This window comes from Thamnophis elegans, chromosome 3 (genome assembly GCF_009769535.1).
Source record: "Thamnophis elegans isolate rThaEle1 chromosome 3, rThaEle1.pri, whole genome shotgun sequence".
Taxonomy (NCBI): Eukaryota; Metazoa; Chordata; class Lepidosauria; order Squamata; family Colubridae; genus Thamnophis; species Thamnophis elegans.
In genome coordinates, this window is record NC_045543.1 from 18662770 (window position 1) to 18678275 (window position 15506).

At 36.9% G+C, this 15506-nt stretch overlaps 1 protein-coding gene across 1 annotated transcript in view; it reads right to left on the bottom strand.

Annotated features, from left to right (window-relative positions):
* The window catches only part of RANBP17 (RAN binding protein 17), a 186489-nt gene that overhangs the window by 80505 nt on the left and 90478 nt on the right, over nucleotides 1–15506 (bottom strand). The window contains exons 15-16 of the mRNA XM_032214676.1: nucleotides 7455–7528; nucleotides 6887–6967 (exon numbers count right to left, since the gene is read on the bottom strand). Coding sequence (XP_032070567.1) covers nucleotides 6887–6967; nucleotides 7455–7528 — 155 coding nt within the window. The remainder of the gene's footprint in view (nucleotides 1–6886; nucleotides 6968–7454; nucleotides 7529–15506) is intronic.

The window sequence follows — 15506 nt, forward strand, 5'->3', positions numbered from 1 at the left end:
TCAATGTAAAGAATTACCAACCTTCTAGAGTTGGAAGCTCCTAGATGGGTTGCAAATAAAGCTAAGAATTCTGGGAATATTGTCTCAATCCTCCTGGAAGGTATCAGTTTGGGGAAACCAGATTCAGATCACTACATGGTTCATTGCTCAATAACCCAAGTTTTAAGTAAGCTGTCTTCTTTTTTGTAATGGATAAGATTTTAAAATGTTCATTTTATTAAATATTATTAAATATTAATGCAAATATTACCAACACAGACCAAACATTTGAGGTTGAGGACTTTACCTTTCTTAAATCTAAAGAAAAGTTTCACTCAATATAAACATGAGGAAGTAGAAATCCCAAATTGTAAAAGAGTCATTTGCATGCAGAAACTTCACAAAAACAAAAGCAGCACATACGCAACACACACATGTATACAGGCCCAGTTACAGGAAACATTATGATAAAGTTAATTATTAGAAACAAAAGAGAATACATGAAAGCAGCACCACTGCACCAACATAAAAGAAACACTAACACATTCCATTATGTAAATGAATTCAAAGCTATTCCATGACTGATCAAGCTAGAAGGGACGTAATGATTTATAATTCAAATAACCGAGCCTTAAAATCAAATTGGGCTAATATATCTCTAAATATGCAAGCTTGAAAAAAGTGTTAAAATAATACAAAAGAAGACAGCAACACAAATCATTTGTTGCCTCTTGTTGCTTAAAATTTCTCCCCTTTCCTCTCTTTTATCCTTTCTAAAATTATTTTTAAAGTGTAACATACACCCCATGGCAATAAATAATCCTTTTGCGTACTAAAGGCAGCAATTTCAAGAAACACATGGCAATTGTTACTGAAAGGACATTATATACATATGAATGAAGTAAACAATGAGGAGGCATTTAAAAATAAACTAATTATTTTCTTAGCCTCTTAAATTAATCACAATTTAATGCACTCTGTGTTTTGAAAATGAGTCAATGGAATGTGATGTCCCAAAAAATTCCAATGCTTCTCACAAAATTTTAGATACCAAATGGGAGCTTAATCTTCAACCTACCACACTGGCATAATCCCCATCAAAATGAAGCATGTTTGTGTTAAGTGAGCACTACAGCCAGAGTTGTTCTGATAAACTAATGCAATGTTATAAAGGTCACAGTTTGCAATACCAGAAGTATTTATAAACACTTCATATGTAAGAAATAAAAAGTACTTTAGTATTATTCTTTAAAAGCTGAGCCAATAAATTTTTAAGAGGAAAAAAGTATATACTGGTAAAAAGCCAAAATGACCAGCAAAATTGGGTTGTTCATCATTTTCCAGCAAAAAGGAAAAGCAACCTCGACAGGTGTAATTTATCATTTTTCTGATTTAATACCAAAGAAATATATTAAAATAATAAAAAGAATCCTGAAATCCTCAAAATTTGTTGTGATAAATAGCCCTCCCTGCCTTTATTACATTATGTCTACTAACAGAAATATTGCATGGTGGATTTTGCCAGACAAGGACGATTATTTTCCAATAAAAAGTTGCATATTAAATTCTAGCACAAAAGTGGGTGTCTTAATACTTCTGAATTCTTTTCTCATTTGCCAGGAAATACAATTTTAAACTTAACTAATACTAACACACAAGAATAAAATGAAACAACAGTTAGGTTAGCTTTACCTTGCTGCATCCACTTAAAACAGGTAGAAGATAAAAATTATGTAATTTTGGTTGATTTATTAGTTGGCAACATTTTATTTATTCAAAATAATGTTCGTTTCATGCGGCCAATTAAGGAAATAATTTGCAAAGCTAATCTGATTTGTATATAACCTAAGAACTTTTTATACTGCTTATTAAATCAAATAACTGAGTAAAATTATCTGTCACCTAAAAGGGTTATGAAAGAAAGAACAAAAATACTATAGCAATGAATAATATTATTAGTAATAATAATAATATAACAACATATTGCAAGGGGCTGAAATTGAAGAATGGTTAACATCTGGCAAAACCTACTTGACAATGAAAGATCCAACAAAAGGTCAACACTAGGCAATTAGTTGGCACTTACCAAAAACTTTAAAATTGATGGCTCTAGTTCAGGGATGTCCAACTCATGGCCCATGGGCCATATGAGGCCATGCACTAGCAATGCCACCACACAAGATTGTAAATGTTTAACATTAATTATGTGATTTATACACAGTACATTAACTATATTATTTTATATGAGGCCAAAGACACTCACTGTGGCCCAGGAAAGCCAAAATGTTGGATACCCATAATCTAATTGAAAAGAAGCTCTTTCTAACTGAGCAAAAAGGAAGCCACCTAAACAGCAGAGGAACAAAAGATCAGTTCTTAACTGACAAGATCATTCTGTAAAATTGCAAGAGAAGGACGACAAGTTGAATGTAGCACGGATACCGAACAAGTCAGGCTGTGGCTATGAAACATCAAAAACATCTGCCAGGCTATCCCACCCCCTTTACATGGAGCATCTGAAGGCATTTGAGTCCCTGCCACATGATTGGATAATCAAGTGCCTAGAAATTAGAGGAGTCAGTCAAAAGCTTTGTGTGAAGATCAACAGCACAACGGAAGACATTGGTCAATTGTGATAGACTGGAAGAAATTAACATTAAGATGGGAATCTTTCAAGGAGACTCACAACCCTTTGTCACTGCATTAATTCCTATGTCAAAAATACTTGAACAAGTCAGGCCATGGTTATGAAACATCAAAAACATCTGCAAGGCTAGCCCATTTCTTTTACATGGAGCATCGGAAGCAGTACGGAAAAACAGCTGAAATGGAATTGCTGCTCAGTACTTTTTATATACAGCCAAGATATTGCAATGGAGCTAGGGCTGGACAAATATGCTACACTTACTATCAATGGGTAAAATACTGAAAACTGAAGGAGTTAAGGGATCTGTATATGGACATTTGTGCTCTGGAAGTGCACATGCTCTGGATCTGGAGGTATGAGTCCTCCATAGAGAATGTTGTCCATTCTGAAAAAGAAATCTAATAGATAACAAGGGCACAGCAGACATATCAGCCAAAGCTTATCGAAGAATCTTTTGGTCATAAGTGCTACTTGGTCTTCCACAACAAGCCTTGAGTCCCAGATGTCCACCAAAAGTATGTGGATTTACTCTTTGAGGGAAGTGCCACCCCATGAAGAACGAAAATTGGTATTGTCTTAAGAGTCAGCAGGCTTCTGAATTAATAAATCTGAGCCTGTTTCTTTGCATCCAGCCTCTATACATCCAAAGTTATTATCCTACTATCATATCCTCTCCACTCAACCTCCAACCTGGAATGAATAATGGAGGGTCACCAATTACGCTCACTAGGTTTTTCATTCCATCTTTCTCTAGTAAAGGACCTGGTCAATATTAACAGTGCAGCTTGGCAAATGCAATAAGGACAGAGAAGGAGCTCCACTTCATCATCTATATCACTACAAGGCTAGAATTTGACCTTGTGCTTGTGTCCTGTTAGATCTGCTTCTTGTCTTCTACCCATCATCCCTATATATTTATATAAGGGCCGAGGTGGTGCAGTGGTTAGAGTGCAGTACTGCAGGCTACTTCAGCTGACTGCTATCTGCAGTTCGGCGGTTCAAATCTCACCGGCTCAAGGTTGACTCAGCCTTCCATCCTTCCGAGGTGGGTGAAATGAGGACCCAGACTGTGGGGGCAATATGCTGACTCTGTAAACCGCTTAGAGAGGGCTGAAAGCTCTATGAAGCGGTATATAAGTCTAACTGCTATTGCTATTGCTAAGGCCATGTTTTAGCTATCATATTGTTAGTGCTATATAATTTTGTGCTATGCATTACGGGTAGTCCTCAAGGTATGACCAAAATTGAGTCCAACATTTCTGTTGTTAAGTGAGACATTTGTTAAGTAAATTTTGCTCCATTTTATGACCTTTTTGTCTCAGTTTTTAAGTGGATCACTACAGCTGGTAAGTTAGTAACCCGCTTGTTAAGTGAATCTGGCTTCCCCACCGACTTTGCTTGTCAGAAGGTCGCAAAAGATGACCATATGACCCCAGGACACAGCAACTGTCTTAAATATGAACTGGTTGCAAAGCATCTGAATTTTGATCACATGATTATAGGGATGCTGAAAAGTTGAAACTGTGAAAAACAGTCATAAGTCAGGTTTTTCAATGCCATTGTAACTTTGAAAAGACACTAAATGAACTGTTGTAAGTCGAGGACTACCTGTAGTTTAATTGACATGTATGAATGATGTAATAAGTAAGGTTCACTAAAAGATTCAGAAGAGTATGTTTTGGAAGTGTTCACCTTATGTAAAATGAGGAATGAAGAGATGGTTTGCAAACAAAAGGTAATTCCCATATGAACTGGTATAATTGCACTCCAATGGAAAAATACCAAAAGGCGTGGATACCGTTGGAAGTTATAAAAGAGGCTAGAAAGTGTAATACCTTGTTAAGTGTCCCACCTCTACTGAATCTGTTTGACTAGGGTTGGTATGCATGAATATATATGACAAAAGTGAGTAGTTTTTCTTTCAAAGTATATTGAAAGTTATAAAATTGTATTTGCTTCAACATCTTCTGAGTATCCTACCCAAGTAGCATAGATGTTAAAAATAATTCCTCTTTATGACTTACACGTGATAATATAGGCCCACAAGTGAAGTATGGTCTCTGAAAGCCTCAATGTAGCTCCAGAAACTGCTAACATTTAAACTAATTTGTAGTGTAAAATGACGTTATTAATTACATAAAAGTTTAAAAACTGTCCTGGCACTAAGAATAATCTTTAGTATGCCCCATGTAAACTAAATGTGGATGTCCACAACTCCCTGAAAGAAAGAAAAACCAACCCTTTCCAAAGGACATAATAAAGTGGCATACAAAAAAAGAATTAAAATTATACTGTAATAAATATTGCATTTTTCAGCAAAGGGAACAAAACACTAAACTGAAACAACAGCAGCTGAAAAACGATGTCTACTAAGAAGCGTGGAATGAAATGTTATCTCAATAATTTAAAAGGAACTGGACAGAATAAAAAAATATTAAAAGCTTTGTGAAACAGAGTGCTTTGGATTCCATTCTACAGTGCTAATGCTCAACCTGGGTCCAGGTTCTTGAGTCCTGAGATCTGTGGAAATAATCATGTAAGGCAGAAAAGTATTGTTTATCAAGATGAAATGCTTCAGGATGAAATACCTGCAGAGTTATCATATTAATAGCAGGGGCTATTCAAAGAAAGTCATATCTTTTTGTAGAGAAACAATGACATCAGGGAGGCTTGGAGTAATGAATATTGTCTGTGTTTCTGGGAAAGGGAAATGATAGACGAGGAATCTTTTCTTTTTTCCTGCTTTCTAGGAATCTTCAAGTTTGCACAACAATGGTAGAAGAGTTTTTCTGAGATGGCTCCGAGCATAACAACTCAGAGAAAGGGTGCGTTTTTACTGTAGTTCTTGAGGAGTGAAGGAACTAGACTATTTATAGATTCTGAAGTGAGCTTACCTAATAGTAAATTCACATTCTGTGTGAATGAAATCTATTTCTTAGTGGATGGATCAAGAATCAGGACCCCAGTCCCACAAATCATGTCCAGGAAACTTCCTCAGTGGCTCTGATGAAACCGAATTCCAAGGAATGTTCACTCCATAGAGCACTGATGGTGAACCTTTTCAGCACCAAGGGCGCAAACTGGAATGCTCGTACATGCGCACGTCGGAGCACCAGAAACCTGAAGACCAGCTGGCTGGTGAACACATGCCTGTTTTTGGGGTGTTTTTTGGGCCATTTTTGGTCCAAATGACAGCTTGAAAACGCCGCAGAAATGGCTTGTTTTTGGCCATTTTCTAGGCTGTTTTCCGGCGACCGCAAAGACCAGCTGGCTGGCATGTATGTGTACACCAGAAACCAGAAGAGCAGCTGGCAACAGCCCGTGTGCCCACAGAGAGGGCTCTGCGTGCCACCTATGGCACCCGTGCCATAGGTTTGCCTATTTCACTCAGGTGGAATATTAAGTGGATCACATTACGGGAATACAAGAATTACTGCCGACTAAGGAAGTACGGCTTTTCTATTCCAGCTCCCATCCCTTAGAACAGCAACTCCCCAAAGATACAAATGGTGCCCAGTCTCCTGGGTCTTTGAAAAGTCCTTAAAATCTAGCTTTGGTCCCAAGTCTGGGGTTAATGTATTGGGGAAGAGAGGTGTAGCGCTGCATTTTCATGACTGTTTTTAGTTCAGGCTGTTTTGTTTTGTCTATATTTTTAAATTGTTTTCACTTAAGTATTAAATTTTGTAAGGTGTACAGAGGCTGCTAGAGTGGGCAGCCATAATACATTTAAAGAAATGAATAAATGAATGAATGGATGGATGGATGGATGATAAGTGAGAGACTAGCTTAATTCATACAGCATACTAAAGTTGAGCAATGTACAATTCTGAACTACTGCTCCCAGCATCCTTTACTACTGGTAATACTGAATCGAACTGCTGGGAATTGAAGCTCAGCAATATCTGGAGGGTTACAGGTTACTCACCTCTGTGTTAACATAGAACATTTTATTGGTTTTGCTTTACATGCTGTTTACATCCAGCCACTGTGGGTTATTAACTATAGTCTAATACTTAGTGTTGCCAGACTTTACCTATTGAAGCAGGAAATTAGTTTTATAGCTCATTAAAAAGTCCAATAACTTTTTATACAATAAAGACAATATTTTAAACAGGTTTTATGCACCAAAAAGGCTAACTAAATTACTAATGTTAAACATCTTTATACATTAAGACTGTTTAAAATTTCAATTCAAGTTTGATTTCCCTTTTTAATTGTCTAGTTTCAAATATCATGTATAATACACAATTAAAAGGATATCCAACAGAAAGATCATTTAAAAACTGAAGTGTTCTTGAAATCACAGGCTCACATGTCCCCCAATATTTAAGGTTTGTAACACTAAAATATTAAAAAGAAAATATTTACAAAGATATATTCTAGAGAAATATATATAAAATATAAAAACTTTACACAAAATTAAGACTTTAGTAGGATAGGTTCAAGCGATTGCATACATAATAATTCTGGAAGCTACTATACTTTTTAAAAATTTGTTCTCTTCTTCTCATTAAATGTCAAGCTTATCATAAATAGTTTTAATTAATGCAATTATTAAATTGGAAGAAAAAGTAAAATTTAAAATTATATATAAAAGGAAAATATGAAAAATAGCAAATTTTCAAATTTCAATCAAATGAAGTAACAGAACACTGTTAACCAGTGATAGTGAGGAACAGACTGGGAGATAATATGGACTACATACACATGTAATCTGAAATTGAAAATTTAGAGATTAATATTTAACATTGACATGTGTTACATTTAATATTTAAATCATAAATTCTGGCAACAAAAACAATTGAATACAATAACAGACATAACTTACATTTTTGACATAAATGTTTCTAAAACTTGATTGTCATCAGTTATTCCCAAGACTTCAGACATTCGAGCATAAACCTGAAAGAAAAATAGAGAGTGGCATTTTAGTAACATGCTATCTATTTAAAAATATTTAGTTGTTCATTTCTACTTGGGATTTAAAGAATGATGTTCCAGACCAACAGTACTTTAGTCTCTGCTCCTAATTCTTATTCTCTAGTGTGTTACATTAGGAAATAAAACTAATGTTTCATTTCCAAGAAGCTGGTTCTAATTATAAGTAGATTGGAAAGGATCGACAATGACCATAAATATTGTGTAAATTAATTTTCTACACATGTGTAGTCAAAGCAGTTCAGTGAGATCTGTTCTCTGATAAATGTGAGTAAGATCACAGTTTTAATACTATAAATTTAGGTCTTCATGAAATTGAATTATTTTTTCTTCTTATAAAACATTAATTGCAGGCTCTCTAATTACTTATCTTCCTTCCAGAATAACAAAGTTGGAAGGGACCTTGGAGGTCTTCTAGTCCAATCCCCTGATCAGACAGGCAACCCTACACTATTTCAGACAAATGGTTCTCCAATCTCTTCGTAAAAACTTGCAGTGTTGGAGCATTCACAATTTCTGGAGGCAATTCATTCTACTGTTTAATTGTTCTCACTGTCAGGAAATTTCTCCTTAATTCTAGGTTGCTTCTCTCCTTGATTAGTTTCCATCCATTGCTTCTTGTTCTGTGTTCAGCTGCTTTGGTAAATAGGCTGCCCCCCTTTCATATGCTATATTCTTTCCTAAAATTGATAGGATGTGTCTATCTCTGCAAATTTAAAACATTCAACTAGTAGCCAACTTTTGTGGTAAAGTTGTGGTTTGTTCTACAATGATTACTACAATAATTATTTCAGCAATATCTTAGAGGTATTTTTAAAACTTTGCGTACACATAATTCCCATATGAACTGGTATAATTGCACTCCAACGGAAAAATACCAAATGGTGTGGATACCATTGGAAGTTATAAAACAGGGTGGAAACTGTAATACCTCATTAAGTGTCCATGAGTGGTTGTTGTTGTTTTTTGCACAAGGCGCTTTACCGTTACTATATGATTTGGTCTGAAAAAAACTGAATTTCCAGTGCAGATTACATTTAGACAAGATGACAATGTATTTTATCCAGTGCAATTGAGATACTTGGTTGGAATAACGGTAAGTGAGAAGATCCTTGAGAAACAGGAGAAGAAAGAGGTACAGCCTAGACAAAGATATCTCGGCGCACAGAAGGAATGGGGGTGGGGGGTGAAAAGCATTTCAGAGGAGACCCTCCTTGGTTCTTTGGAAGGAAGAAATGCTTTCAGACTTGCAAGATTCTGTTACTACAACCTTACAGTAAAGCTCGTGTTAGTACTCATGGATGGTACTTCTTATCTGGACTATTTTGAAGGGCTGTCAGTATGGTTAGAATTTCAACAATAAAATGCCCATGGTATAATTTTATATAATAAATAATAATTGAATCATGGCTAAAATAATAAAACAACCGATTTAAATAAAGATATAGGGCCACACTTATAACTCAATCATTTCCTGAGGGCTAACAAAATAGGTCCAAGATTATGAGTGGGCAGGGTGTTTCATAGCATCAGCAGTGCCAGAGAAAATAGCAATAGCAGTTAGACTTATATACCGCTTCATAGGGCTTTCAGCCCTCTCTAAGCGGTTTACAGAGTCAGCATATCGCCCCCACAGTCTGGGTCCTCATTTCACCCACCTCGGAAGGATGGAAGGCTGAGTCAACCTTGAGCCGGTGAGATTTGAACCGCTGAACTGCAGATAACAGTCAGCTGAAATGGCCTGCAGTACTGCACCCTAACCACTGCGCCATCTTGGCTTATGAAAAACATTCATAAGTGTCTACCTCTACTAATAAATAGTTGAAACTGAGTTGAGAAGACAGTCCTGCAGATACCTTGGTATCTAGATACCGCATGTGCAAAACGATTTATTAATAAGCCAACAATAAACATGCAAAGAACAAGTGGTCTGGGGTAGTTCCATACACAGAGGGAACATGTGAAACTGGTCCAAATAAAGAAATTTGTTTTGCCCAAGATATGGATTGAAAGAGAGCTGTTTGAGCCAAAAATGATTTCAGGGTGTGGGTCAACAGTGAAAGAAAAACCAAGGGCATCAACAGGACTTTTACAGCAACAGCTGAAGGGCAAGAGAACAGAAAACATTGAGAAGGTCAGGAGGCAGATGGATCAATGGGATATACTGCCCAGCCCATTGTCAACATCAGGGGGGGGGGAGGGGGGAGAGGGAAGGCTTGTCAGCTAGTAGGAATTGCCTCATTGGAATATCAGTCGCAGCAGCAGGCAGCCAGGCCAAAAAGGCAAAGCATTAGTAAAATTGGAGAGGCAAGTTGGCTAGAAGGAAGAGAGAGGGCAACCCACCTCTCCTAACTGGTCTGTCAAATGATTCCAGGATCACAACAGCTTTGTTTCTGCCAAATGAAAACTGTTCAAGGATAGTTCAATAAAAATTAGAAAGGTTATGTATTTGTTTCAGACTTGAAATAAAAACATATACCTCTACTTGCAACTTTAAGGGAGAAAGGAAAGAAAAGAGAGAGAATGAGTTATGCTATATTTTGCTCTACCACTATTTAAAATTCAAAAGAGTTTACAACACTGGTAGAAATGTCAAACAAGAAAACACTACTTTAATACACAGTTATCCTTGTGGCTTCCGCTACTCCTTTTTATCATGCTTTAGCTTTGATTTCTATTATCCAATCAAGATGTGTCAACCCTTATCCCTAGAGATGTCCTTTGCCTGCTACAATTTGACAGTTAAACCTGAGCGCTAAACAGGATCATTACCTCTTAAGCCTATTTATCTGAACCACTGAATAAGTTAATTGAAAAGCTCATTAAACAACAACAATCTGATTTGTTTTCACTGGTGTCAAACTCATTTTACACAGCAGAATGGGTAACATAGTTAAACATGTTCTGGGAAAGAGAAGCTTCTTAAATTAGAATAGTTGAAAATGACCGTATAAACTACAAGTTATGTGGTATTGCATAGAACTTTATTATGTTTGTTTTTCCTATAGATAATGAGTCAATTGAAGCAGGGATGGACATTTTATGGCTCTGAAAATTCTATGTCTTAAGATTCTCTAGACCAGTGTTTCTCAACCTTGGCCACTTGAAGATGTCTGGACTTCAACTCCCAGAATTCCCCAGCCAGCGAATGCTGGCTGGGGAATTCTGGGAGTTGAAGTCCAGACATCTTCAAGTGGCCAAGGTTGAGAAACACTGCTCTAGACTCCAGAAGCTTTCCTGAAGCCTGGGGAGGGTGAAGAACAGGCCCAACAGGCCAATTGGAAGTTCAGAAACGATCAGTTTCCAGCTTCCAGAGGGCCTCCAGGGGAGGCCATTTTTGCCCTCCCCAGGCTTCAGGAAAGCTCCCCCCCCCCGGGGGGTCACGCACGCATGTGCAGCGGTCATGCACGCATGGGCAGGTGGCCATTTCATTGTGAGTGTGGGCACATGCGTTCCCACTATTGTGCAGACACACAGTTTTGGCACGCATTTACAAAAAGGTTCGCCATCACTGGCCTAATGTTTCCGTGATCCATACTGACCACTTTCGGCTTCATCTGAGATAAGAAATCTGGCGCCTTTCACATTTCAGATTATGACCTCAATAATCCATAACAATACTGATTTGGTTTATAAGAACAGTAGCCTGAAAAAAATCTGACGGTTAACTTCCAAGCATAATATTTAAGCAGTGGCTGAAATCAAGATAATGTTCAATTATGACTTCCATTCAAATTGCATCTCTCCTCATAAAGCAGTGTGATGAGGAGAAAGCAGCATCTAACTATATTATTCCCAAATTAATATCTGAAATGCCATAACGTTTTAGCAACACAGAAATGAGAACGCCCTGTTTATATTGTTTCTTCATTGCAAAGAATATCTTGCTTGTCTAATGGTATTCAAAGAGTGTAGAACACGGAAATTGAACTCCAAGTTTGAATTTAATTTTACATTGAGGAAGTATGTTATAACCATTACACAGATTAAAGTCCACTACTATAATGTTAATATCATCCTTTGGCCCCAGATATGTTTAGCTAAAAAGCAGCAGCTAATTATGTCGATCCTTAAAATATGAAGCATATTATAAAATTGGAGATGGAGAATGAGAGTTCCTAAAGGTTGCTCGGGTATATAATGACAGTCAGAGAAATTCAATAACTGCTCTGTATGGAATGTACTCAAAAACACCACATGAAACAAATTAAACTAGAACAATGAATCCTTCACACTGTGCAAATACAAAAATACCAGAAAGCATTGGTTTTGTGTTTTGTAAGGGCTATAATAATGAATTAAGATTTGGGATAGCGAATCTTCACAAAATTACAGCAAAGTTATTACCCAGAGGCCCAGCATAAATATTTTAGATCTTACCACTTTCTGAACTTTATTCAGGCTTTGCTGGCAAAAAGGACATAGTTACAGACACCATTATTACATTATTATTTTTTTGGTCAACAGATAATATAGGGGAAACAAGCTATTTCCAGCCAAGTTCAGAGAGAAGGTAAGCAGAATGGAAGGAATGAGGAAAAATATGTTGGTTCACATTTTACTTTGCTATTTCTTTAGGTTGTTTCTTACTTTTATGCATGTTCAGGCATAAGTAGCCAGAATATAAAATGCACATACGTACTTCATGTCAATTGAAAATAAGCTAATTTGAAATTACTACTGTTTTCAGCAAGATAAAAAGTAGCAGTTACAAAAGGAAAAACTAGGACCCCTCCCCTTCCATGCAACTAAACTCACAAGGTGAGCAGCAATTTATATGAGCAGTAAATTACAAATGGGTAATATTTAATTCTTCAGATTTTTTTGGACTCATACTATAACCCTGATAATTGACAATGGTGTTCAGGTCTAAACCTAATGTTAAATTGCGGATTATTTTAGAAATAAAATATACAAATAACATGCAACTAATTTTCCTGCCATAGTGGTGGGAGGAAAAGTCGTTTAAACGCAACAGCACTACAATTTTATTGACAACTATCCTGAGTTTGAAGGAAGATGAAAACAGTATTTTGAAACATAATGTAACTACTTTCAGTGCATTTTCATCCCTAACAAATCCTTGAAATCTAGTTTTATGTTTGTTTGTCCGGAATCCCAATTCAATTGTGTATGTATGATCTTGGATGATCTCAAAATTAAGAATTAGACAAGGTCTACCGCTATCTTCTGAGAAATGTGACAGCAGAAGTGGGGTTTCAGCAACAACTCTGGTGACATATGCCTGGTTAGAGAAGCTGGGTCTTATTAAGATGCCTCAACACTATGTTAGAGCACTTGCCTATCTATCTCATTAGTGTCTACAGTAGATGACAAGTTTGTGAAGATCAGACAGGAATCTTTTTTAGCCCTAATTACAATATGAGGTATGAACTTGGAATTTTTTGCGTGGAAAGCATGGAAGCGTGGGTTATGAGCATTGACTTCTTCCCTCTAGTCTATATCATTACCTCGCCTAACTAATACCCTTTATATATTACTTTCTTGGATATTATTATGCAATATATTACATTATTATTTTTCCCTATTCAAAAATCACATTGGAACTGATAAGAACATTATTCCTTGTTTCTCTCTCTTTCCTTTCAACAAGAATTTTAACAGACTTAACAGGGTGATCCTGATAACTGCAACCAGATAGGCTATATTATATCAATTAATGCATCACTGTAACTAATGACATACTTGGGTGTTCTGACCCCCCTCATCCCACACCAAAGCATGCCGAGCCAAAGATACTTTTCGGAATTTATTAACAGACAGGTCCTTGGCAGCAAACCAGCACAGACAAGCCTTGGCAGCAATCCAGCCTGCCAAGCTAACACTACAGTTCTCCAACATTAGTTAATGCGTTGACTCCTGCAAAAGGGGCGTGTGCACAAGCATTCCTTTTATAGTCTTGAAAGGAGCCTAATTACCACCAGCTGAGTGCAATTACCTCCTATAACTGGGCAATTGTTCTTTATGCCTAATAGCTCTCCGGTGCCGGGCATTCAGGAACAATTCCCTTGGCTCCTCCCCACTGCTGACATCCGGATCACACTCCCTTGTCTCCTCCCCACTGGTCCAAGGCTCAGGCGCCTCCTGGTGGCCAACCAGCCTCTCTGCGCCCTGCTCAGAGTTGGAACCCTGTCCAGGGTCCTCCACATCCTCCAGAGCCGACTCATAGGGCCCCTCGCTGTTGGAATCTGGTGGCAGCTCCAACGGCTCCTGCTGGGCCACAACACTTGGGTAACCATCTTTGGCAGAGAAAGAGGATCATCTCATTTCAACTATGTTGAAGGTCAATTACAAAGGAGCTTATGTGCATGGCTGCATATGTGGATGCTGTCATTCATATGCAAAATGTCTTCAGCAGAGAGGAAAACAACCAGTTTCTAGTACTTGAGGATAAAAGTTTCCCCTATATCCTGCAAGCACTGCTTAACAAATGTCTTATTGATTGTTGCAAAACTGATGACTTAGAAAAATTATAATTCCCTAATAGATGAGAGCACGAACCACTTGCATAGTGAAGAACTGTTCAAAATGTATAAAATCTCCTGGATCGAGGCCTCCTTAAGATATATAATAGAATGCCTTTTACACATTTATATCGAAGCCTTGGGGGAAGGCAGAAAACACACCATAGTTAATATTAGCAATTTGAACACTACTCTTCGGCAGACCAGAAATAAGATAATTGTTCAACATAAGCTGGGTCTTTTGAACTACTAAAAGCATTGCCTGTAATTATAGACATCTGTCATTGCTAGCCACTCAGTAGTAATTCTGACATCAGTATACAACTATAAGACTAAACTGCCTGCAGGCATAGTAATGGAGGCCAGATACGAAAGGCGGACAATCTGCCTCATCCAAACTATCTGTCAAAGGTTCCCAAACACCAATAGCTCTCACACATTGTATCCCTATGATAATATGTTGATTTATTTCAGATCCTCTAATATTTATAGTCTGGCCATCTATTAAAATGAAAGGGGGGGGGAAATCCTTATGGATAATTGAGGCAGTTAGTATGTGTATCTTCCTGAAAGATCACAGCTTGGTTTTCTGAAATTAAATATCTGTAGCCACTTTGAGCAAGTCCCATTAGAATAATAAAAGATTAATTGTCTATACACCATTGGACAGGTACAGATTGTTACAGTTTATATCTTTATGTAGCTTTTACAAAGCAAGCCGGGTGTCATTGTGTCACACTTGCAACATGTAAGAAAACAATGCATTTATGTAATGTTACTTTGCTAAATGATTAATATTTTATTACTTGATATTGATATCTGAATAGGATATATTGCTGCTCTAATCATGACATCTATTTGAATTTTCAAGTAACACTAGCAAACAATATCTCTAAACATTATTAGCTATATAACCTCAACAGCAATTGGACAGAAGAAGAAAAAAAATAGATATTTGCTTCATTAGGAATGAATATCCTTACAGTTATTGTAGTCTTTACTAACAAGCCTAAATAGCTCATATGAAAAAAGCAGTTCATACCAAGAAGACGCTATTAATTATTAGACAGACTGTTATCCTACAAGTGAGATGCATTTTAAAAACCTCCTTTAAAATACAATTGCTAAATGCCTTACAGTGCTGTAACATGAGACAGGTTCAAATCTTATTACTTCACCAAAATTAAAACCTAAGTTTTAATACTGTTCAAGTCGAACAATGATTCCACACTTTATTGCTTTTGAAATCCCTTGATGATCATAGGAAAAAATGCCCTCGAGAAAAAAAGACTCTGTTTTCGATAAACAGAAAATACAGTTTGCACTCTTAGCCTCTTTGTCATCACAAAAAAAGGATTTAATGCCAATTCTTAAAAAAAAGACTTTTTTTCACAAAATGTGCACCTTGTGTGCCATTTGTAAAATCAGTTCACTTTCTTTTATTTATTACTGCAGTG